Here is a 25,571-nt window from a genome sequence, read left to right as displayed (position 1 = left end):
TGAGTATAATACAGATATTTATATCCCTTTTATATCCCTAGAATAGGGCTGGGAGTCTATGGCCTTCCATATGTTGATTTTTAACTCTCCATCTCCATCCCACATTAATGTTTTTTCTCAACAGGTAATTAGCTTAATTTGCATTTGAAAACTAAGCAATAGAACTGTGAAAAAGATATCAAGCAATTTGGCTTCAGTTCCTTATCTCTTCCTTAACATTTTGTTATCCCAACTTCAGGATATTTTAAAAAATAATTAAAATCAAAACTCTGTAATGTAAACACATGTAAGGACAATCTAGAAAGCATCTTTCCAAAAGGACACCCAGAAAAGAGAGACTATCAGCTGTTTGGTAATGACAATCTGTAATACAAGAAAATACCACTAGATGTATTAGATTAGATTTAGAATTTGTTAACAAAGATGCATATTGCTTTTGATAAGCCACCTGTGAAAGACTAGATTTAGAATTAGATTTCTCAAGCCTTGAGAGATCTGTAGTTGATTTAGATGGCTGCAATCTCCCTTTGGGCTGCTGTAAAAATAGATGAATTAATATTTGGTACACCACATTTGCATTCCCATTCCCCAACACAAAAGGCCTCACAAAATTTCACAAGCTTTGGATAGTGATTTCAGGAATGCATTCCACATCTTTCAGACAAACATGTTGGAAAGAACTCATCCTTGCCAGTGAATATGAGGAAAGAATATGACTCAGATAGGTGTTGGTGGGCTGTTTTCAGTGCAGATTCTCAAACAAGTGTGGATGGTGCTTTAATAGGTCACTTGTTCCACATTCCACTGTTAGTGAAAGACAAGCTTGTCTCCTTTGTTAGTCTAAGGCTAAGTGATTCCTTATAGTGGTAATCTACAAGTCATTTGTAAAACATGAACATGTTTGTGGTAGTGAGCTGGGGCTTAAATCTTCAAGCTGAATGAAGAACAAGTTAAGCAGGAATTGGGAAAATAGTGCACAAGAGCTTAAAAAGGCGGGTGAAGAACAAGACCAGCCATGCAGTTCTTACCTACTCTGGTCAGGCTCTATACAGCTGAGCGGTCTGAAGAGGAGCTATACTTGCATTTGCTGAAACACAAGTACTGCTCTCTGAACAGTCTGAAAGCTTAATAAAGCAGGCATCTAGATTGCATGGAGAGCTGTAATGACTCCTTCACAACCCCTGCTGACTACGTGGAAGTTGGAGAGCAGGGGATGGATCCAGCTACCTGACCTTACAAAGGAACTTTAGGATGGAGGATGTTATGAGGCATCTGAAAAGGCATTTCTACATCACAAACAAAGCATCTCTCTCAATTGGTTAAGGCAGCAGCTGATTCTTTGGGAAAGTTTACACGGCTGCTTTGAAAGCTGGCCCCAGCTGTCTCATGCACGTACAGCACAGCCACTCCACAAGAGGCATTGTGTGCATGCACACACAAACAATGGGGAACAACTTCCAAAGTGGTGCACAAGCCTTGTAAGAGACAGCTTTCTTAAATATTTGAAAAGAGATGCTTCATTTGCAATATAAAGGTTCTATCTTTAATGGGAAAATTCAAAACACAATTTTGCAAACATTTAAAAATAAATCCACATAGCAGCTGCTGCATTTATTCTATCAATTCTTAAAATGTCTGTACAGCAACTCTGGTTTGAGGATTGTGGCTTCCAAGAAAACAACTGCTGGTAATAGCATTATCTGGCATCTGCTTCTAACTACTGTCCCATACCAACTTCATCTTTTGATTGTGGGCTTTGGAGGATTTAGAAAACAAACTTTTCACAATCTGAAGAGGCATAGACTTCCCACTAAGGTACAGTTTGTTGTGGCAGTCTGGCAACCAAGGCCCTTCACTTGAGTTTCTCTGTTTATCATTCTTGAGCATCTGGACATATGCAATAATGTAACCTGTCATGAAGGCATCAAAGCCAGCCCGGTGAATACTTCCTCGTGAACCGTTAGGTGGTGCTACATTATCTGTGGCAGGCAAAGCGGTCACTGCAGAATCACTTTGTAACTGGGCTTTTGGCTCTGCGCCTTCACTTCCAGGTGCCTTTTCCTGCTGGCGGTCTTTGAATGGCGAGGAAACGACGCGGTCATTGTCTGTGGCAACGGCAGCATTCCCATCAACACTGGCATCAGCTGCACTGTTGGAAACTAGTTCTTGTTCCACATCCATTGAATTCTCCTCATTACCAGATACTTTACCTGCATCTGCACTATCTACAATAGGAGCAATGAAATTACTAGGACAAGGCTGTTTGGAAGGGGACCCTTTTTCCTTATTCCAAGCCAACTTTATATCCTTCGTGGGGCTGCTCAATTCAACTTCTCTTGTTGACTCTGCTAAGTTCTTCCGCCGTTTCCATTTCTGCTTTCTTGTCTTCTGCTTCTCTTTCTGATTCTCATCCTCATTAATTATCAGATCAATATTGTGAGACTGTGCACATTTCAGCCCATCTGGGCACCAACCATAAGCCTGCGAAGGAGAGAGGGAACTATTAGCATAGATTAAAAAAATTCCTAAAGCAACTTCAAATTCTGGAAATTTTGCAACGACTGGAATCACACCAACACTTCCCTAGAAAACAGCAGCACTACATAATAATCTTAATTTCTAAACCTCCTTACTTGCATCCCCAAGTTAGCACTTTCCTGAATGAAGCAAGAACTCCGGAAGTTTTGTTTTTCTTTCAAAAAATCTATTTAATCAAGAAAGATCTGCCTTCCCTGCAGTTTATTTTCACAGCCAGAATAAGATCTAGAAGGCTGATCAAACAAAATAGACTTCTTTCATTCTGAATAGCTTGTCCTCGCGGTCTGTATCTCACAACATTTGAGGCACTGTAAGTTTTATTTCCAATTTGGTTTTACAGATGTTTTTAAGATCCTATAATGTAGAAGAAAGAGCCAACAATACTTAACCGAAAATGGCTGGCAGATGACAGTTTTGTTACCAATGTCAGTTTGAGCCTGGCTGACATCAGACAGAGAGCAGAATCGGTATTCAACATAGGCATCTATGCTGGCAGGATAGTTGCAGAATTCTATGCTGAGATACGGTTTCTTGGAGTCTTTCAACCTGAAGTTTTCTCGTTTGCTGAAATTCAAAAGCCATATTATAATGGAAGATGTGTGGGGAAAATCAGCTGTTTTCAGGGCTTTTCTTTTATACATTCATACGAAAGGTTTAGAGAATGTAGATAGAGAGCTATGGCAGGAAAAGGAAAAAATTCAAAACAAACACACAATTGTCAATGAGAGGAAAAACAATACATTAGTGTTGTAAAACTCCAGCAGTAGAAAAACAATGCAGTTACCCAAATGCATTAACTGTCACTAGTATTTTTCCTGATGTCTACCTTGCTGACTCCTGCCTATAGTTAGTCAACCAAAAATAAAAGGTCCTATAATTCCTATTCCATTCTACCGTATTTATCCCTGTCTCTCTCTCTCTCATTTTCTGGGACACATGGAGAACATAGAATGCAGAAGATTGACATGCACTTCGGAAACTTAACTTTGAGAGTCATCAGAGCACATAGTGAAAGAAGACATTCAAATTCACTTCAGAAGTAAGAGTAATAAAGCGAGTGGTAACCATAAATAATGGCTAGTTAGTAAAAATTGGTGTAAGTTATTTTTGATGTTTTCAGTTATTTTTCATGTTTTCAGTTAATTTTCACAAAAGAAGAAAAGCAGTTAAAAAAAGAAGAAAATTTGAAACCACCACTTTGGAGCTACATTCAATTTACATATTATTTGCCCCAACATATATATAAAGGGAATTATCTATAAGGAGATTGAAAATTGCCTCCTGTCCAGTCAGCATAAGGATAATTGTCTTCTTAACCTTCACCCTACTTGGTCATGTGGAAATCAGAATCTCTTTGTATGTAAACAACAAATGGGAGAGGGGCAATACAACCACACTGTCTGTCAGGGTGCTTACAGCATATATTTGTTAAGTGATACCTACCACTTCTTATAGGCGTACTCAAGGTAAGAAGCTACAAAGCGTGCCTCAAATTCTGAGGCGTATTTTGTGTCATAGATGCCAGCTGGGAACATCTCTGAAAGATCAGCAGTGAAAGTGCCCAGATTGTCAGGTAAATGGGCATAGAAGCACTGGTAGAGGAAGACTAAATCAATTAGGCCATTGTGCAGAACGATAGGTTTTCTTGCTCTAATTATTTCCAGGAAAAAGGTACGGATTGTCTGGTTCTGCTTTTCATCTCCCTGTGAGTGAACAAAGTGGAAACAATGTTATTTAGACATCCTACTATGCAAAGTCCTCCTCTGACAGTCCCGTTGATTTGGATAGGCAAATGGGATACCAGGAGAGATCTTCCCCAGACCTATTATCTAAAGTAAATACAATCTAACCTAAAGTATGATAAAGGCAATAAAGTTTTGCTTACCATTTGTTAGCTACCAACTAAACCATTCAATGAACACAGAGCAACTGAATCCTCTAATCACGGCTTATCAGTAAGGTCTCCAATCTCTCAAAAAAATGCTACTGGTAACTGTCCTTTCAATAGCCTGAAATCAAATTTTCATATAAATCATATGGGACCTTTCTGTCAAAAAGGTTGGACCTGAGTTGGTTTCTAAAGCTGATGTTGAGAGTAAACTTTCACCTGCCAAGTTTTGGAACAAAATATTACGGGAAGGTATTTACTAGGTAAGAAGTCCAAACTCATTCCCCAGTTTCCTTCTTATATTTCCATCAAACGTAGTCCTCGAATTAAGGAATCCTTGTACCTTATCATTGCCCCTATGATATGGAATGCCCTGAGAATATTGCTTGTTGAAGTCAAAGCCATGTTGCACCAGGAATTGAACTGACTGTGGTTCAATTATATAATCATCCATACAGAGCAGGGTCAGGTTGTAGATCTGGGAAAGGTATGTGTTCTCCGTCTGCAAAATAAAAACCAACCCAATGAAACTGAGGACCATAATTACTATTTTGCTGGAGTATGATCTGTCTCATACGTACATTCATATACATGTATTCACATGTACACATTTATTGGGTAGAGAAAATCTCCAGCACTCATTTCAGCTACAGTTAGCAACCTTAGTTGAGAAAGAACAGAGCATAGGATACAGGTAGTCCTCAACTTACGACGATTGGTACCAGAATTGCCATCACTAAGCAATGAGATCATAAAGCACGACCACATCGCTTAGCAATGGCAATCCCTGCAGTCCTGGTTGCCATCATTAACTGAATCCCACAGTCATTAGGCAAGGCAACTTCCTGCTGGCTTCCCACAACCAAAGTCAGTGGGGAAGCCACCAGGAAGTTGCAAGTTCCAGGCCAGGAGACAGGTAAGTGGCTGCTGCTGGGTCAGGGAGGGTGCATGAGAGGCACCACACGGGTTGGGGAGGGTGCATGAAAGGTGCCATGGAGATTGGGGAAGGTGCAGGGAGGCGTGCAAGTGGCTGGCGCAGCATGAGCACAGAGGAGCTGGGGAGTGTGTGGGGGTGGGGGAGACTTACCCCAGTGACTTGCAACCTTCCCTGCTGGCTTCCTCATTGACTTTCTGGGGAAGCCAAAAGGGAAGGTTGCAATGGCGACCATGTGATCGTAGGGTGCTTGGCAACTGGTTGTAAGTGCGAACGGGTTGCCAAGCACCCAGATTGCAATTGTGTGACCGTGGGAATGCTGGGATGACCGCAACTCCAAGGACCAGTCATCACCACCATTCATTCAGCGCCATCATAACTTTGAACGAATGAATGGTTGTAGGTCGAGGACTAACTGTATTTGTTAGTGTTTCTAGCAATGTTTCTGTCTACTCTAAACGACTGCTAGTTACACCATGAATCATATTCATAGGTTCAGTTTCTAAGGTTTGCCTTCAACATTACTATTCTCCATCATAAGTAGAACTCTCTTGTCCTCACAAAATTATCAACAGAGACCTGGACACCAGATGAGCATCATACCTTGTCAGGGAGGTGTTTGAAACAAGCAATTCCAAGAGACAAAATAGAGCGTGTTCTAGCAGCACTGCAAACCGCTTTATATCGTTCTTCAATACACCTTGAGAAACATTACGCAATTTAGTAAGAAGCAAAGACAGTTACAGAGAATTTAATCTGCAGAGCGCATGCTTCGCATTCATAAGAACCTAGATTCGTAAGAACCTAGAAACCCAGCATTGAAAAACTCTACCTGAAAGTAGTAGTATTTGTCCTAACAGTCAGAAATCACGCTGAGACGAGGAGTAGGTCTCTAGTGTTTATTACTGCTACATTAAACAGAATCCTAACAAACTGAAGAAGCGTGGGAAAAACCCAGACAGATAAACCCCGAAAGTTAAGGCGGGCCTGATCTGTGTCTCTTTGAATGGCTGCTTAATTCCTCAGTACTACGCATGCGTTTTCCCCCCTGGATAGAGGCCCCCTCCTGCTCGCCATCAGTACTCATGACAGTATTATTGTCCATATTGGGCTAGATGGACTAATAGTCTGACCATAAAGTAGCTGCCAATGTTCATTTCATGATTTCTGATCTGATGACAAGATCTTGTCAGTAACCTGAATGCATTCCCTGGCTTTAAAGATGACAAAGATCCTTCCCAATTCCAAAAGAGTATTAGACACATGTAATGCTGATGCCTAGTTAGCACAGTCCCTGCTTTCAGAAGGGCCAGTTGCTCAAATAATCACATCTTAATCAAGCCATCAGTTCCTTCTAAATGCTTCTATCTAGAAATATGACAGAAGTATGCTCAGTTAGTATTGTGAATAAAATATTTTGCTCAACATAAGGAAACAATCATTCAGAATTTGATGTCACTTTGACCATAGTGCTTCAGAAGGGAAAGAGTGGTAGCACAGTACTTACTGATTCAACAAACTCTTCCTTGTTCCAAGCCCACTAAGTTCCTATGGATAAGGATAACAGAAGATGCAACTATGTAAAATAATTAGGAATAAGCTGTTACCCAAGTCTCAAGAACCTTATTGCACAGTTTCCCTTTTCTCTTGTTCCAAAGTTAAAAACAATAATGAGCAATTCTACCCACCGTGTCAACAGCAATAAAGCTAGAAGTTTTGATAGCCAAGAGCATGGATGGCCAGAGCTCCTTGAAATTCTCATCCTGGACATCAATGACCGGCACCCTTAAAGAGGCCATTCTCACACAGCTGTTGGGAACAAGTCAGATATGATCTGTTATTTTAATAATCCAGTTATTAGCTTTGTTTTGGGGAAACCATAGTGAAAAAGTAAAACAAGCAACAGGTTGCCAACTAGTCAACTTAAAGAACCGCTACATTTTCAGGTACATTAGCTGTACCTACAGCCCTCCCTTCCATCAAAGCTCAAAAAAAGTAGAGCTATCATATTTGAGCTGCAACCATAGTGCTTGGTGGATGACGGCAGAGATACGGAAACTTTCTTTGCTGCCATCTACCGGGCGTCCGGATTTGTGCAGTGCAGATATGGTAGCTATAAAAAAAACCAGACTGCGACAATAAGGAAGCAACGACACTGGCCAATGTCTAAACGGGAGCAGGCTTTGCGCTCGGCAGAGCTATCTTTTCTGCGTCCCTGGGTACCAATCCGCCTGGGCAAAACCACATAGGAGAAAAAGATCAAATAAACAGAACCCCGGAACCTCACATTCGGCTATAGCAATGACTAAGTTTTCAGATTTTCTATTACCTTTAAAAGCTTGTTAGAACTCGTCACCCACTGATACCCTCTTGAACTTCCGGCGCGTTATGAACTCAGGGGTCCTTTCCCTGCTGATCGCGCACAGAATTAGGTGTCTATTTAAGTGCCTTTCGTTGGATGCTAGCGCAGTTATATTTTTAGCAACTGTGTGGTTCTGTACAGATTTTTTAAAATTAAACCCAACTTTCGAGGTCATCAGAAATTTTCGTTTTGCGGCGTATTAAGCTAAATGCTGCACCCACCTGTCTGTAAGGAGATCCCCGCAAGCCGAGCATAAAAGATACAAGTATGCATTTGAAAACAATTTTTAAAATATATTCAGACTTGGTAGCGGGCAGACATTTCAGTTCAGTCTTTCACAGAAAATGTCGAGTGGGAGGAGAGATTTTCCCCTGCAGACTTATCAACAACTCATTTATTTTTAAAAAAATAAGCGTTGTACCTTTGCATTTTGTAATTGGCTGCGGGATAGTAGCTAATAAAGTTTTAAGAAAAAGTTAAAATATATTAAAATAACATCAAAGAGCAGTCACACTGTGAATATGCATAAACAGACATGCTCACATTTGGTTGTTTTTCATCAAAGGAGCGGCGCTAGCGCAATGAGGATTAATTCTTTTCCTAACAGGCTTTTTGCTACTAAGATCTTACAGTTTTTCAGTCAATCGCTGGAGAGAAAAGAAAAGTGACTTCCACGTAAGGCGATGAGATTTACGAAAACGACCTAGAGAAAGGGTTAGTCCCTGCTCCTCCCCAACGCTTCCGCTCAGTTAAAAGTTCGCGCCCCCAAATCGCAAAACCTACAGAACAACAAAGACTAAGTCTCGGGTCCATTTGTAGCTTGAAACACAGTTGATTTAACTACAGTTGACTGACCGCGGGTCGGCTTGCAATGGACACCGTCCCCTCTCGCCATTAGCAACACATCTTTCTGCACACGGAATAAGAATTACGTTAGAAAGTGTATAGACCCCAGTCATTGGAAGAAATACGTGAGTACGCTAAAATCTTTAATTTCTCCTTTATTTTCACTTCCGTCCAAAGAGGGAAATCTAGCGATAAAAGAAAGGAAGTAGCCGATGGAAAGCCTAGGTTTTCGCGCTTTCCACGGTAGCGGTGTGGTTGGTGGGCGTTGTATATCCCGTTTCCTTTTCAATCTGCTGCTGGTGTAGTTCGTGGTTTGTTCCGGCGGTGTGCACGATCAGCCGGTAGCGTTTCTGTGATGGCTCTGGGGCCACAAAGAGTCGTACAGATGAGAGGGAGGGAGAAAAAAGAAACGCTGTGTGCCTTCTTTGAAAGGACGTCTGTTTTCTAATAATTGTTCCATTTTTTGAGCGTGTAAGAACAGAACGGTCCTGCTACACGGATATTATTTGCACGAGGTGAGGAGAGCCGACGGCTTTGTTAGGCTTGGAAAGGAAGAAAGCTAGAACAGTCGGCATTAATTTAGGTTATTGAACGGAAATCACACTTTTCCTACAAGTAGGAGATTGTTACCGTAAGGAAAGATTGCTGTCCCATTCTCCCTGATGTAATTTTTATTTTGTACTCGCATAGAGTTTTTACATAGCACCGGGGGAAAAGTTATTCTTCTTTTGCATTGTGAAGTCACTGTACACGCTTTGGAAATGTTCACCACTCTTATTGGAGTAGGTGAGTCCCTTTCAAGAATAGTAAGAGACTCCTTTTGTAATACCTGATTTCTCCTTTATAGCATATTTCTTCAGATTGCCCACATTTGTAATTAGGGATCATTTGTTTGTTGGTTCGTTTTGCATACAATTCAGGGTATTTATATAGAGAGTTGCACAAACTTATATTTGGATTTGGAAAGAGTTTGATCTCATCAAATGATAACATATTTATGCTCTTCCTAGCTTGGCAATAAGTAAACTCTGAATGGCAACGTGCAGCAATCTGGGAAATACCAAAAATCATCAAAGAAATGTGAAAAAAAGGCGTGTACTTTACAAAGGTACTGGAGTTACACAAAGATTTTGCTCAAAAAACGGAAGAATAACAAGTGTAGTATTGAGTAAAATTAAATATAATTTGGGAGGTTTATTATCATTTTGGGATAATCACTAACTTAATCTCAATCTTTTATTTGATTATACATTCTAGTAATAAACTAGAGAGTGAAATTTTAAAAATTTAAACGATTCCAGATTGATACGACTCCTCAGTGTAGCCCAAAGAAATGCCAACTGTAAAAATGTTAATTCCTCTTTACTACAGAAGTGCCCAGTTCCCAGTCTTCATTTCACACATTCAGTGATGCAGCTGAAATCAAAGACTTCCAGGAGAGACTGCTGTCTTGGTTCAATAAATGTAAACGGGATCTGCCATGGAGGAAACTGGTATGGAAAAACAACAAGAACTTAGGTTGTTCAGCTCTGTTTCCTTTAATATAGAGAGCTAATTGTGTTGGGTCTTCATTCTTGCTGTTCCTCTGTTACAGGCTGCAACTGAAGCCGATGATGACAGACGAGCATATGCTGGTGAGAACAATAACTCATCTGCCTATTTTTGGGTGTCTCAAACTATATTATATGGGAAGCCCTAAAATGGTAAAAAATGTTGTGGCCCATCCTCATCCAGAAAACAAATGATTTGGTTGGAGTTTGGGTTGGCCAAGAATAAATTTATTTGATTATATATTATTTTTACTAATATAATTAAAGGACATACCCCTTTCATCATGCTTCCTTGATTTAGGCTTCCTTTAATCAGCACTACTGGTAGATTGGCCATGTTTTGCTTTTCTCTTTCCACATAGCAAATTTTTTCCATTTTAAAAAGCTAGAAAATAATAGATACAAATACTGACTTAACATGTATACTTCTTCAGACCCTCTATAATCTACAGATACGCTGTTACATATGTACTACACTCAAAGTCATCATCTGGCAGGAAAACTTGGTGGAAACCAACCCCCCAGTTGCTTGTCATCCCTGGAGGGTTATGATCTACAGTTTAAGAAGTGGCAAAACAAGCTATGAATCCTATCTGCCTGATTGGTGGTAGTGCAGCACTCAGAGGGAGCAGGGGAATTGTAAAGCAGAATTAGTTTTCTGCAGTTACATGCTCCTGCTGAAATAGGAGGCTGCTACTTCTTAAAAACTGTATTTTCCCTTGCAGCCACTTCTCCAGCCCAATTTGCCCAAGCTGTACTGGGCAAGCTCTGGGTTGATTGAGACTCTCTAATGCTGCTGTTTTCCCTTTGTGCTTGCAGTGTGGGTATCGGAGATCATGCTCCAGCAAACCCAAGTGGCTTCAGTGATTAGTTACTACAATTGTTGGATGCAGGTGATGCTGAGTTCCTTTCCTCTGTGGCAGATTACCGTTTACATTGACCAGTATTCTGGTTTCTGGATTATTTGTACATCTGTTCTGCTTTGCAGAGCCAGTAAACAAACACCTGTTTTTCTTTGTGATGTAGAAATGGCCAACCTTGCAGGAGTTAGCTAAAGCTTCATTAGAGGTAAAAAGATTTTAAATATGTTTATGAATCTGCACACGTTCACTTAACTGTAAAGGGGAAGGGAAATTTACATGTATGACCTTATCCTTCTTGGGTTAATTTGTTTTTTCTCGTTTCTGTTTGAGAATAGGAGGTGAATGAACTATGGGCAGGTCTTGGCTACTATTCTCGGGGGAAAAGGCTCCACGAAGGTGCACATAAGGTACTCTAGACAGTGTTAATGAGATAGTTACTGGGTGATTGGGTTGGTGGTGCTTAACTTTGGCAAGAAGATAGTTCTGTTTATTTGGTTTATAGCCAGCTCACAAATTGAGACTCTGGACAGCTAACATAGAATTAAATCCAAGAACAAACCAGCCAAAAGCAAAAGGAAAAAACAAAACCCATGAGCTCCACTGGAGTTGGGCGGCCAATAAATTTAAATATATAAGCAAACAACCAGGGCCAAACATCAATCACATTCCAACCATTATAAATGGGTTCACCTAACGCATTGCCCAAGGCCAGGGGGAACAGCCAGGTGTTCAAGACCTTATGTAAGGCCAACATGGATGAGGACATCTTAAAGAACTGTTAGTCTTTAGCAGCATGTCTCAGTCTCTCAGAGATGGTGTTTTGGATCAAAATGTCCTTGTGTTGAGAAATACTATGGATACAGCACAGCACTGTGGTTCAGGGAGCATAGTTAGACATTCAACAACTAGTGCTGTCTGTTTGGCAAGTTTGCTTGCTACAAGATTTCCCAGCTTCTTTCTTTCCCTTTGCTTTGAATTGCTTTATTCACTGGTCTTTTACAGGTGATCTCGCAACTGGGAGGTCATATACCCAGGACAGCTGAAGAGCTGCAGAAGCTGCTGCCAGGAGTAGGGAGGTACACTGCAGGAGCTATTGCATCCATAGCATTTGGCCAGGTAATCAGGCCACATCATTCTGGGTGTTTAACCTTGCTTTAGGATGCATATGGACAGGTAGCATTGGGCATCCATGCCTCCAGTTCTGCAAAAATGATAATCCCCAGCTCTCCAAACATTCTCCTGTCTAATCCTGTGCAGCTTCAGGCTTCTCCTATTTTGATCCTGCTTCAGTGTTTAGAGACAGCAAAAAAGGTGTCTCCCCTTGCTGGAAGGGCTCAGTGAGAAGATACAATGTTTTTCCAGTAGAATGGAGGCTACTCTTCCTGCTTTTACTTTTAGAAAGAATGGCTCTATTCATATATTTTTAATGGTATACATTAAGTATACAATTAGTATGTGTTTTTATTTCTGTGCCATCCAGTAACTGAAGTTCTTTGGACCCGATCATAAAATTACCAAAAAATTAAAAGAATGCAAACAATAAAATGTAATAAATAGCACAGGAAAGGTGTATCATACATGTGCATGCACACACACACAAATAAATCTTGATTCTAGCTTGGCTTTTTATGTCTACATAGACCAGCCTTTCTCAACTTTTTGACCCTGGAGGAACCCTTGCAATATTTTTCAGGCCTTGGGGAATCCCTGCACATTCAGGCTCAAATATAGGCCAGAGGTTACAAAACTATTATATTCATTTCATGTGTAGGCCTGTATATATTAACAGTATTCTTAACTAAAAATAAAGAATGAAACACCTCTTTAATGTGAAGTTGCCTGAATTTGAAATAATTTTTTAAATAAATTGTGATCTCACAGGGAACCCCTAGTGACCTCTCGCAGAACTCTAGGGTTCCATGGAACCCTGGTTGAGAAACCCTGACATAGACTATAAAATGGTAGGAAGAGTAGACAGCCTAGCACTGAAAATACATCAGTTGGGCAATAGGTATATTTCTCTGGGAATGACATTCCATAAACTGGGTGCCCAACTGAAAATGCCCTCTCCCTTGTAACAACCTGCCTCCCTTCATGGCGGTGGGGGACGGGATCTGAAGAGACATCTTTGAAGATGACCAGGCAAATCTATACACAGCCTGTTGTGGTCATGAGTATGACTAGAAGACTCAGTTGACTCTGTCTCAAGCATAAAAGCTCATTGGTTGACTCTGGGCCAGACGTGATCTCTCAGCCCATTCTGCCTCATGGTGGGGAATCATTGAAAGAGGGAGTGTTATATATGTTGAAGAAAGAGTGAGATATCAATTTATCAAATCAAGGAGAGGCATTTCTTTGACATGTTTTTTTTCTAGCTCTAATCCTGTACAGCAACCCTGTAAGGAAAGTCAGTATTATTATCATCCCTTGTTTTGTAAATAGAGGTCCCAAAGCTGAACAATAATAGTTTATTTAGGACTATCTAGTAATTTCATGAGAGAGGGAGGATTTGAACTGCTTTTTAGTCTGACTTTTAGTCACTGCGCTACACTCTCCACAAATTCATAGAGTTGATTCAAACAGGTTGTAGGTGCCTTTTGTTATCATTCAGCATCTGGTTTTCTCTTTCATTCACTCCTGAACACAAGTTTTCTCAAGTATATTAACAGGTAGGTTTTTTGTTCAACATACACAGGTGACAGGAGTGGTAGATGGGAATGTGACTCGAGTTTTGTGTCGCACAAGAGCCATTGGTGCTGACCCTGCCAATTCAGCTGTTGCAGACACGCTCTGGTAAGGAAATACTTTGATTCCTGCAAGGCACTAAGATCTATAAAGCAGTAACTAAGACAAGAAAGAATGCAGTCCTTTACATTAAGAAGTCTCTCTTAAGTTAAGAGGACTTAAAGGTCTCTCAATCCAATCTACCTCACTGGATTGTTGTTGGATGAAATGAAGCTGCCTTGAGCTCCTGCAGAAAAGGCAAGATATAAATCTCACAACAACAAGGATCATTTAAGATTAGACCAAGTTATGCTGAGGAAGGAATATAGGTTATAAAGAATGATGGCAGAGTACTTTAAAAATACTACTTACACTGATAGCTGAATTTCCAGGATACTGTTCGCATGTTTTTAAAATTTGTCCACAATGATGATGTCTCAAAATCCTTATTTAAATAATGAAATGAAAGATCATTAAAAGTATGTATTTATGCCATCAGATTCTATAGAGAAAGAGTGTATTTCACACTGATTTCTAGACAACTTTTTAAATTTGGGGTCAATGCAGATATTCCTTTGTCAGATTTTCCTGTGACTTACAGTGAATAGTACCAGGATTGTTTCTAAAAATAGGTTTTTCTCAATTCTTTACTTAACAGAGGTGCTTATTTGCACATCTTTCCCCATAGCTGTGCTTGTAACCAGAGGTTGCAGTCTCTTTATTTGTTGCCTTGGAAGCATAGTAAATTAAAATTTTTATATTCACAAGATACATATGTGGGGTCATAACTATAATATTTTAGGCAAGCATCAGGACATTAACTTCTTAGTGATAGGTTTTGTCTCTCATGCCATGTTAACATGTTAGACTTTCACAGAATGGAAGGAAAAAGACAAGATACTTGCTAAGCAGTTAGCATTCATGCCAAGTTTTTCTTCTAGTCTACCCTTGAGTTGCCAAAATCAAAAGTGTGAAGTTATATAGAATCAGATTAATAGCTTAGGTTCAGAGTACTCTAAAATAATCTAATGCTGGACTTCAAAGGCAGGATGTGTAGAGGTTTTACATGTGATGGGTAATGTTAATACCTGTAAAGACTTAGTAATACTGTAGTTAATGAATGAAAACACAGGTAGTAATGAATAACAGTGGGAGGTCAGGTCCTAGAAAGCAGGTTACAATGTAGCAATTGTAAGCAATGAAGTAGTCCACTTCATAGATGGTATAAATCTTGGTATACATCCTGGAGAAAGGAGATGTACTTTAGTCTGGTGTTTTTTTGATTTGGAGAAGTTGTGGGGAAATCTTGGTTATAATGGGAAAAGCGTGGGTTTTGGTGTACCTGAGAATATGTATGCATAACAAAACACTGTATATAATGTTCTTAGCTTGAAGAAAAGAAAATTAAACATAATTTTTGTATGTGGTACTCGTTACTCCACATTTCTTACTGGTTTAGCTTCTAGTTCATAAAAAAATATTTTAATTTAATTGTGTCTCACCCATTCCATATTTTGGAGGGTTGTGTTATTTTGGACCAAATTGTATGGAATGCAATTTGTGGAATAGTGGGAGGCTCTTTTGGACAGGTGAATCATACCTTTTTCTAACTTGAATTCCTCTCCTACAGTATAGCATTAACAGATAACTGCTATTGTTCTTAGGACTTTAGCCCACACGCTGGTTGACCAGACCCATCCAGGTGACTTTAACCAAGCAATGATGGAATTGGGTGCAACTGTGTGTACTCCCAAGACCCCACTATGTGTGGAATGTCCAGTGAAACAGCATTGCAGAGCTCTCCATAAAGTAAGGAGATACTGTTCTGTTGATGCTCTACCCCAGACTCTGCAAGAATGGTATGAGGGAGGCTTTGCTGTTTATGGGGTGTGGTGCGCTGACTTTGTATCTTAAACTAAAATACCATCATTTACACATACATGTGTGGAGCAGAGGAAGATTCCAGGAAGACAAAAAAATAGCATCACTTGTGAATCTTGAGGTTGAGGGGGGCTCAGCCTTCCTGTGTTGGCTGAGAATTTCGGGAGTTGTAGTCTCAATATATTTGGACAGCATCAGGTTGCCTTAGTATGATTAGAGTATTAGTCTTATGCATATATACTCGGAAATAAGTCCCACTGCAAGATCTTAGATTTACTTTTGAGTGCACTTGGATAGGCTTGCACTGTTAGCCTAAAAATGTTGCCCTAGTGAGGCTTTATGTCATGAGCACTGATGGTGAGCAGGAAGGGACCCTATCCAGGGGGGAAAACGCATGCGTAGTAGCGAGAATTTGAGCTGTCATTCAAAGAGACACAGAACAGACCCGCCTTGACTTTTGGGGTTTATCTGTCTGGGTTTTCCCACGCTTCTTCAGTTTGTTAGGATTTTCTGTTTACTGTAGCAGTAATAAAACACTAGAGACCTATTCCTGATCTCAGCGTGGTTCCTACTTGTCAGGACACTTTATTATATTTGCATTTGTCAGAATGTAAATTATTTTTCACAGTCTCTTCCACATAGCAATTCCAGTACACCCCCCCTTTTTTTTTTTAAGTGTCGACTGTCTTCCCCAGTTTGGGCACACTCTAGCTGTGTGGAATTCAACTCCCAGAATTCATAGTAATGGCCATGCAAACTGAGAGATTCTGAGAATTGTAGTCTGCACATTTGGAGAGTGCATGGGTTTTATTATTTATTTACTACAGAGATTTGTATGAGAAAGGCTTCTACATAACAGATATTGCAGTTTCATTTCTCACTTGCCTTAATCTCCACTTGGAATCATGATTAGTTGAACCCTAAGTAGGCAGGTCCTGGTATTCTACCAGATGCCTCTCGCCCTGTTGTCACCTGCATCCCCTTCCTATACTTTCACCAGTACTGAAACCCTTTATCTTTTGCAGGTAGAAAAGGGTCTGTTAAATTCCAGCAAGAGACTGTTAGGAAAAACTGCTTCTAAATGCTCCCCTGTGCTAGATATGGAGGAATGTGGTAAGTGCTAATAAGAATTGATACTACCAGGATGACTGTTTACAGTGAGAATGAGAATTAAGGTTTTATAAAGGTGAAGGAAACTCTCAGAACTTCATTTCCAACTAACCTCTTTCCGCAGATGTTGCTTCTTTGTCCTGATAATTGCATTGGAAGGAGGGACAGAATTGTAGTCCTGCTCTCAAGTCAGCCAGTTTAATCACTCAAAAGAAATTGTATTTTTGTCTTTATATTACCTTCAAGTTTTAACAATGTCCTTCTGTAAAAAAGTGGATTGAACATGTGACGAGCATGAGATGTGAAGTTCCGGGGGGGGGGGCGGAATGTTGCATCTTAAATTGGAGTTCAGTATTCTGTGGTTGAGGTTTTGTTTTTGTTTTGTTTTAAATTGGGAAAACTGGTTTTGAATTATTTTGTAATAATTTTCTTTTTAAATGATATATAAAAATTAATATGTGAAAGAAATTATACTATGTTTGGAAAGAAATTATATTATGTTTTGATACATAAATCACAGCTATTTTCCTGGAAATTATTGTAGGTTCCCTCTAAAGTAATTCTGCCTTCGCTGTTCTCCATTCCTGTTGTCCTTTCTCTGCTCTATAGCTTTTTCTAAAATATAATAATTTCTCATTGCCATATCTGTATATCTGATTACATGGACAATTACATGTGGATTACATCCACAAAAGCTTATATGATTAATAACATTAGTCTTGAAGGTTTCACTGCTACTCTTTTGGAAATTTTGCATCTTTAAACTGAGGTGTCTTTGCTGCAGATGACATTCAACTTTCATTCTTTAATAATCCATGGGATCTGGAGGTCATGGCAAATGGATAAAAAAATAACATCCTCATGTAATGTTTATCTTATACTTTTTATTACTGCTCTATATATGTTATACTTTATTGTTTGTCCTTAGTTTTTTGCATTTAATATTTTGAATCAGTTTGAATAGTTTTTAAATTGAGGCTTTAGTTCAGGAGGCAGCATATTTTTTTAAAAAAAATGTCTACACCCCAAATTTATAGGAAGAAGCATGTGGTCTTACTTGAGCAAACATTTTGATCATGAGCTATTATTTATGTTCCAGTGTATAAAGCAGTGAGATTAGATTGCTTCAAAAATTAATTTAGATTTAGTCTTTCAAGGCTTCATTGGGAAGGAAGGGTTGGAGGTTGCTTGAGCTTTGTCACCATGGGATGGGCAGAGTCAGAGAAACTGTGATTCATGTTGCCAAGCCAAGCCGTCCTGTCCTAGATGTCCACAAAGATAGATTGAAATGAAGCACTACTACTGCTATTGTCAGTGCTTCAGAGCATAGCTGATCACCTGCTGTTCCTTCTCATTTTCAGCTGCTGTCCCAGGGAGCTGTTCACTCTGCCTGTCTCCTTCAGTACCATGGGAGCCCAGCCTTGGTGTGGCTAATTTCCCAAGGAAAACTACCAAGAAGCAGCCCAGAATAGAGCACACGGCCACGTGTGTGCTATAGAGGAGACACCGTGATGGGAATCCAGAGTACCTTCTTGTGAGGAGGCCCAGCTCAGGTAACCAGCTCAAGAAGAGATCAGGGAAGGCTAACCATTGTCAATTAATGTTACCTCTCCAGCTCTAGTTCTCTAGCAGTTATAAAATTTGGATCTTGGTCATGAAGTATCTTTTTGTCTTAATCCTTCCTTGTAATTTCTTCTTTTTAAAAAATTATCTCTGTGAAGGTCTTTATGGGCTTTTCTTAGGATAAGGAAGCCAGTTTTATCTTGGTAACTTTGAACAAGAGACTGCAAAAATGTGAGCATCTACTGTTCTGAACTTAGAGCCAATTTATTTGTGGGTCTACTCCAGAGTGGTGTGGGCCCAAGCATCCTTTTGATCAATGCCGTGTTTTTTCCTTTCTCACTGAGAAGACCGTGTACATCTGAAATAACAGTCTATTGAATTGCTTGTCCTGTGTGAGGGAAAGACTGCCTTAAGCAGAAAGTACTCATTCCTTACATAGTTACTGTAGAAATAACGTTTTTAGCTGAAAGTGTCAATAGCTTTTTTTTTTTTTTTTTGAAGCAGAGAGTTCAAGTTCACTCTTGTAACCATTGTGCTACATTAAACTGCACTGATGATTAGACATTTTCTTGTAGGTCTGCTAGCAGGACTGTGGGAATTTCCTAGTATCCTCCTTGAGCAAGGGCAGGAAAAGCAACAGAAAGTGATTCTGGCAGATCATCTCCAAGCCTGGGTTGGCAATGACTTGGCAGTGAGGCAACTACAATATGTTGGAGAGGTAAACTGGATCCTAGATAAGAATTGGTAATGCTTTTACAAACAGCCATTGTTAGCCAGTCTTCTAACAAGTTTCTCCAATGTTTTTGCTGTGCCTTGGATCTTCCAGCCCAGTTCACTCTGGGGTAGCATTAGCATTAGAAGCTCTATTGCTGTTTACCATTATAATAAAAGTTTTAGAGTAGATGCAGGGAGCCAAATTGAATATGCTACATTTGGGAAATGGTTGTTTGGTGTTGAATTGGCCAAGGTTGCAAGTAGATAACTAGCCATGAAATTAGTTCCCCCAGAAATGTGTGCATCAGAAATAACCAGGGATTAAGCCCTTAAAAACTTGCAATGTTACAAAAGTATTGACTGTAATTTCCATTTTAGCCATTATCCAAACTGTTATAAAGCATGGTTCCATGCAGCAGCATATCATTTTTTTTTTCTTTCATATCTTTGCTCCTAAATCCAGGCTGGTCATATCCCTGCAGCTCCTTGTCTCAAAGCAGTAAAGAGTAAAGGTTAGAAAGGAGAACGCCAAAGATCCCTTTCTGTCAAAAGTGGGGCATTTAGCTTCTCTTAGTACTGTTCAGTATCTTCCGGCCCAAGGGACTATTTCTTCCTTCTGCCCAAGGGTCATGATGATATTGAGTTACAGCATCCATCCATCCATCCATCCATCCACATATCCACCACTTCCTCCCCAGGTTCTCCATATCTTCTCCCACATCCGCCAAACATATGTGATCTTTTTTTTGAATCTGGACAAAGATGAGGAACATTGGAATAGGAATGTGGAGCTTCCAGCATCCCAATGGGTGACCAAAACAGAATTCCAGATCTCAGCCATCTCTACTGCTATGAAAAAGGTAATGAAATCTGAGGCTCAAACTCTTTTACAGTGGATTCTTTGCATTTCTCTAAAAAGTTATATTTGAGGAATCAATATGTAGATAAATTTGTTATATTTGTATCTTGCCTTTCCTCTAGGAATACATAACAGCTTACATAGCAATCGGTTGTCCATTTTTTTCCATCCCAACATCCTCCCTTGAGATATTGATTGGCTCAGAGACACCCAATGAGATTCCATGGCAGAGGGTAGATTTGGAAATTGCAACTGTTTCACTTCACATGAATGCCATTTGCTTCATTGTTCAGACAATGTGCTTTCAGGGAATGTTGAGTTACAAACTTCAGTGTACAGAAACAGAAGCCATCCTGTCTGTCTACCCCTCAGTGGAATTAGAACCAGCTCTGTGCAGACACTCAGCCTGTCAGTATAACTGGGCGCCACATAGGCATCTCTTAAGTCCTGCAGTGGATTTGATAACTATTGTGTCAAGGTTTCTAATCATGGATACATTTGCAAACATTTAACTGATTTCTCAACATATTCATGTGTGAGCATCTACAAAATAGACCCAGATGTACAGGATTGCTGGGGACAGAACTTGCTCTTAGCCCCCATCACCTTTTTAGTCCTGCTATATGTAAGCTGAGCATTGCCATACACTATCCACGTTAAAAATGATCCTAGAACTATGTGAGTATATAGTTTGTGTTCTTTTTCAGGTCTTCAAAGCTTATGAAAAATGGAGCTGTAGAATCAGTGATGTCCAGGTGAGTTTATCTTTTGATAGAACCAAGCATCTTTTCCTAATGCCTTTTTAGCTTCATAAATATTCTTAGCCTCAGTAAGTCCCCAAATTGGTCAGAAGTGATTGACTTGCGGTTGGCCAGTTTTATAACCTAATCACGATAGTGTTACAGGGTCAGGTGGGAGAGGATGAAATATGTGACTGTTTGCAGGGTCTTCTCTGTTGTATCTGTACCTGTGTATCATTGTACAGGTTGTGAAGAAGAAGAAACGGGGCTCTCTGGGCACCAGCCATTTAAAGTCTAAAGAACAGAATAGCTCTTCCCAGAAGCTGCTTTCTTTGCATTCATTTCTTAGAGCTGGTCTCAACAACTGACTGCAAGTTCAAACAGAGTATAGAAAAAACATGGGGGAAAGTACACATCTCTGCACTCCCAATAATCTTGTACAGTATGTTGTACAAATATATCATCTTTTGAAGGGCCTGGGAGCCATGCAGTGAGGTGTGTCTGCCCAGTATGGGTAGCATGAGGTACTGGAGCATAATGCTGTGGAACATATCCTGCTGTCACCTGATTTCCTACCCATTTGCTAAATGTCTTATTAAATAGGCACTGCTCTTAACATGGCATGCATGACCACAATCTGAATTGTGGCTACAGTTCTACCAATGAGGCAGATATTAACTAGCAGTTCTTTTGTGATATGGCATGTTGAAAGAAATGTGGCAAAGGCGGGATAAGGGATTTTTTAAAGCCAGTTTCCTTTGGGAACAGGTAACTGAATAATCATTGCTCGCCTACATGTTACTACTGTACTGTGTACCAGTTATCCTGTACGATCAACTATTTTAATGCTTAAAATGTCCAGTTTTAACTGTGGCTTCACTAATAAATGGATGTTTATTTAAAAAGTACTAGTGATAATCCATTTTTAGTTGTTTCCTCAAAACTGACTGAGTTAATGAGAGTGAGGTGTTGAAAAGTGAATTCATCCCCCGATTCTTAAATCACAATACAATGTACTGGCATTAGCACAAAAAAAATCTTAGTGCTTTCTATAATAAAAGTTCCATTAAAATCTGAAGCCATCCAGAAACAATTTTTTTATTCAAAGGTGGAATATTTTGGAGGTCTTCATTCTTTTTTCACTATTGGTAGTATCATTTCATACAAAATGAATTTCTGTTCTCTATCCCACTCCTAGAATGAAAGAGGGTGGCTTATAATGTGTGTCAAACTATTCCATTTAAAGCAGTTTCCAAAGCATGATATAGGAATGCTAGATTTCACATTCTAGTCCTGTTTGTAAATCCATACCATTAAATCCCCAAATAGGACATTCAGAAAGGTCACTTTCATAGCAAAGAGACAAAGTCTTTTCATTGTATGATGCCTAATGCAAGACCTTTATTCCCAACTCAGTTTGAGGGATTTTGGAAAGAGTAACAGCTCTATATGCAATGATTTCCAGTCAACATTTGTAATATATTATAAAGTTCAACTGAAAGAGAGGAAAGTATTTAGCTTGAAAATATGTTCTAGATTCAAGGTTACTATAGTTACAGCAATTGCGAAAGTTCACTGAAACTGTTCTTTTGAACTAACATAGCTAGTGCTAAAAGAGCAGTGTGTCTAAATGTATTGATTATGTTTTGTAAGCACAACTGCAGTTCAACAAGCCCTTGGGGTCCCTAGAAGGTATTTTTGAAGATGAAGAAAAGTTTAACCACCTAAATGCTAACTGTTCACATAAATGTTTGAAAAGGCTGGAGAGCCAGGCATAGTTTTGCCTAAAAATCATGAAAGCCTTTTTTGTTTTCAAATCCAAATTAAGAGTTATAAGCCCTTTTCTGTGTTTTAAGGTGATTTGTCTCACTTGTTCTAGCAAGGAGAAGCATGATTGTGCTACCCAAGGCAATATATTCAAGAAGCATCCAACAAATACTTGGACAAGAAACAGCTATGGTAGATATTTGTGAGCAGGAAAACATGCAGGAAGAGCAGTTGCCACTTCACCATCACTATTCCACCTGTAGCAACAAGTAGATGTGATGCTTCATTAATAGAAATAACTATTAAATAAATTAAAACATGAATACTTTTCAGTAACATCCAAAGCAGGGTTTCTCAACCAGGGATCCGTGGAACCCTAGGGTTCCACAAGAGGTCACTAGGGGTTCCCTGGGAGATCACGATTTATTAAAAAAAATTATTTCATATTTGGGCAACTTCACATTAAAGAGGTAAGTTTTATTATTTTTAGTTTAAGAACACTGTTAATACATATATTGAGTTATTTATAAAAATAATAAAGGCGGGATATTAAAAATAAATAAATGTATACAGGCCCACACATGAGACAAATATAATAATTTTGTGACTTCTGGCCTATATTTAAGCTTGAATGTGTAGGGGTTCCCTGAGGCATGAAAAATATTTCACGGGTTCCTCCAGGGTCAAAAAGTTGAGAAAGGCTTATATAAAGAGATGAACTAAGTGAATATCTTCATATTCAATGGACTCACAAGTAAAGGCCCTTCTACAGGCAACTATTGAGCCAAATTTTGAACATATCTTAAGATATTGATTAGCAATATGTTTTAAGAATCACAACATTTATTTACGCTTCTTCATATTGGATAAAGATCAAGTCAGGTTCTTCCATGTTAGAGGAGTGTAAGCTTTCACATAGCCTAATAGCTGCTTGGATCCATACAACCAAAAGATTCCCTGTGGTTTCTTGTTCTGCTAGTTAAAAAGCTGCCATGATTCAAGTGGAAGTGGCTAACAAATACCCCTGCCTCCTGTTTGTCCAGTTAACATTAAATTTGGTGGAGTGCAAGTAGGTAAAAAGAGGGAGAACCAATTTTTCTCCAATAGTATGGAGCTCAGGGATTTGCTCTTGGATTTTTGGTGTCCTCAGAGCTTGGTTGGTTTCATTCAGATGTTTCATTACCTGGCTTGGTAACTTCCTGCACTTACAGTACTGTAGCTGAGCAACAGGGATCATGTACCTTTTCAGATTTGCACTCCCTAGACCCCAAAGAATGTGGGTGTTCTGCAGATAACAGTCACTCTACTATAGAGAGTATTTCTCTCTCCCTAGGGAAGATATACCAGCCATACCCTCAGGCCTTTGTGTTTCATTAAAGAAAAATCAATTACCAGTTCAGTAGTTCAGCTAGCAAGGCAAAAGCCTGCAGGCTTTCAGGTGTGGTTGCTGTTACAACATTGCTATGCTAGTCAGGTTTCCATGCATGGGTTCTAATTAGATGGCCTCCCCCTCACTTGGATACTTTTTAATACAAGCCAGCATGGACAGTGCAAAGTCAATTTTGAAAGTACATATTTGAACCAGATCAATCACATGCTTTGTTCAGCATGGGCACTAATCTTGTGTTAACAATTTGAAACAGCACCGATATCATTTAGCTATAATGTACATTTTGCCATGCTTCATTCTTCAGTAAGTAGAGTGGGTCTCTACTGCTGATCCATATAATTCTGTACAGACTTCCAAAGAGCACGGACATTTCCCTCACCAAAACCTGTGGCTCCATATCGCTCAATGAGCTCTATGAAGAAGGTCTCTTCTGTAAAAAGAGGTTTAGTGAAGATCTGCATCAGGTATTGCTTCTCAAGCATGCCAGGGCTATTGTTCTGTCCTTTGTCACCTATTTTCGTATCTAGAAGGATGCCATAGGCTTTCAGGAGCTGATGATCTTGCCCAACTTGCTGGATCTCCTCCTGTTTGCATTTCTCACTGTAATATGATGATGGTGGTTTGAAAAAGTTTACTCCTGACTTTGCCATGGCTGCAGCAGTGCCTACAATGTCTGTGGTATAAAGGGCCACATGCTGGATACCAGCTCCATCATGCTTCTCTAGGAAAGTGTCCACCTGGTTCCTCCTTTGCTGCAGCAGTGACTCAGCCAGAACAAATTTACAGTCACGCTCAAACAGTGACGAGCCATCATCACTGTACTGCATGGCAGTAAGACGAAGGCCCACATCTTCCCCCTGAATTTGATAGCCTTCTGCAGCATCATCTTGCTGGTGGATGAAGAAGCGCTGGAAACCAAAACAGTTTTTGTACCAGTCCAGCACAGCTTGTGAACTACCCTGGGGACAGGCATAGGTGATGTGGTCAAAATGTGTGGTCTCCCTCTCCTCCTGGAATCTCTTGGGGGCAACCTCAATTTCACAGAAACCAGGCAAGAATGGCCCACAATAGTGGGATCGGTCAAGAAGAGTATGGCTGACATTGCCCACAATGGATCTCACTACAGAGTAAGTAACAAAGCCATTTTCATCTGCTTCAGTAGTGGGAGGGATAAGGATCTTGCAGCCTTTCTCCAATAGATTTTGGGAGATGCCAAGGACATCCTCTACCTCAAAGCAAATATTGGAAGCTGTACTGACTCTGTACTGCAGGTTCACATCATACAGGATCCCTTTATGCTGGAAGCAGTCTGAAGGCGAAAATTTTCTCCCTGTTAGCTCCCGCCTTTCATTGACAACAAAAACAGCATCTCCTCTTTGGAAAGCCTGCTGCCTCTTCCACTCTGTGTCCCGTGTAGCAAACAGCTCAAAGCCTAATCCTTGCACCAGATGATTGGCCAGCTGTTGACCCTGAAGGACATGGAATCCAATGTAACACAACCGCTTCAGAACAGTAGACATTATGAAATTTGAGGGTGTTTAGTTACAACACATCCTTTTGCTATTAAATCTACAAAACGAGAAGAAAAAGACCAGATCAATATCTTAAGGTGGGGGTGGCAGACCAGAATTGGGTGGAAACTGGGGCCTGTTCTACTGTGCCAATAAAAGGTTCCCAGATTTCATAGGGAGAGGCAGTTTGGTGTAGTGGTTAAGGCATCAGCCTAGAAACCAGGAGATGTGAGTTCCAGTCCCATCTTAGGCACAATGCCAGCTGGGTGACCTTGGGCCAGTCACACACACACAGCCCTAGGAAGGAGGCAGTGGCAAGCCACTTCTGAAA

General features: G+C 39.9%; 3 protein-coding genes across 4 annotated transcripts; 1 reads left to right on the top strand and 2 right to left on the bottom strand.

Annotated features, from left to right (window-relative positions):
• Positions 1-1,707: 1,707 nt before the first annotated feature.
• TOE1 (target of EGR1, exonuclease) lies at positions 1,708-8,416 on the bottom strand. Of its 2 annotated transcripts, none has more exons than XM_063297816.1 (8): positions 8,266-8,416; positions 7,049-7,169; positions 6,868-6,908; positions 5,964-6,060; positions 4,770-4,928; positions 3,982-4,241; positions 2,928-3,102; positions 1,708-2,481 (listed from the first exon to the last, which is right to left on the bottom strand). In XM_063297816.1, exons 1-8 carry the CDS (start codon positions 8,280-8,282, stop codon positions 1,714-1,716), a joined length of 1,638 nt encoding a protein of 545 aa, XP_063153886.1. In that variant the 5' UTR covers positions 8,283-8,416; the 3' UTR covers positions 1,708-1,713. The 2 variants fall into 2 exon arrangements, with proteins under 2 accessions (XP_063153886.1, XP_063153887.1); XM_063297817.1 differs by lacking the exon at positions 8,266-8,416 and adding an exon at positions 7,690-7,713.
• A 296-nt stretch (positions 8,417-8,712) lies between these two features.
• MUTYH (mutY DNA glycosylase) lies at positions 8,713-21,452 on the top strand. Its single transcript, XM_063297818.1, is given in 16 exon segments — positions 8,713-8,793; positions 9,579-9,676; positions 9,940-10,061; positions 10,163-10,202; positions 10,938-11,011; positions 11,145-11,186; positions 11,317-11,388; positions 11,984-12,097; positions 13,677-13,774; positions 15,370-15,514; positions 16,612-16,699; positions 18,058-18,249; positions 18,835-18,977; positions 19,672-19,833; positions 20,540-20,587; positions 20,818-21,452. Coding segments are annotated over 15 exon segments (1,539 nt in total). The 5' UTR covers positions 8,713-8,793; positions 9,579-9,600; the 3' UTR covers positions 20,941-21,452.
• Positions 21,453-22,962: 1,510 nt separating this feature from the next.
• Positions 22,963-25,294, bottom strand: HPDL (4-hydroxyphenylpyruvate dioxygenase like). The gene has a single exon (XM_063300115.1). The coding sequence runs from the start codon at positions 25,247-25,249 to the stop codon at positions 24,050-24,052; it is 1,200 nt and encodes a 399-aa protein (XP_063156185.1). The 5' UTR covers positions 25,250-25,294; the 3' UTR covers positions 22,963-24,049.
• Positions 25,295-25,571: the final 277 nt, after the last annotated feature.

Source organism: Candoia aspera, chromosome 3 (genome assembly GCF_035149785.1).
Source record: "Candoia aspera isolate rCanAsp1 chromosome 3, rCanAsp1.hap2, whole genome shotgun sequence".
NCBI classification, from domain to species: Eukaryota; Metazoa; Chordata; class Lepidosauria; order Squamata; family Boidae; genus Candoia; species Candoia aspera.
The sequence above is the reverse complement of the archived record's forward strand: the minus strand, read 5'-3'. Positions and strand labels throughout refer to the sequence as shown.

Coding starts and splice junctions, on each gene's coding strand:
- TOE1 (XM_063297816.1), bottom strand. Junction 6,909..7,048: donor GCTTTATTGCTGTTGACACG/GTGGGTAGAATT, acceptor CCTTATCCATAG/GAACTTAGTGGGCTTGGAAC. Junction 4,929..5,963: donor TCAAACACCTCCCTGACAAG/GTATGATGCTCA, acceptor TTTATTTTGCAG/ACGGAGAACACATACCTTTC.
- HPDL (XM_063300115.1), bottom strand. CDS start 25,249: ATGTCTACTGTTCTGAAGCGGTTGTGTTACATTGGATTCCATGTCCTT.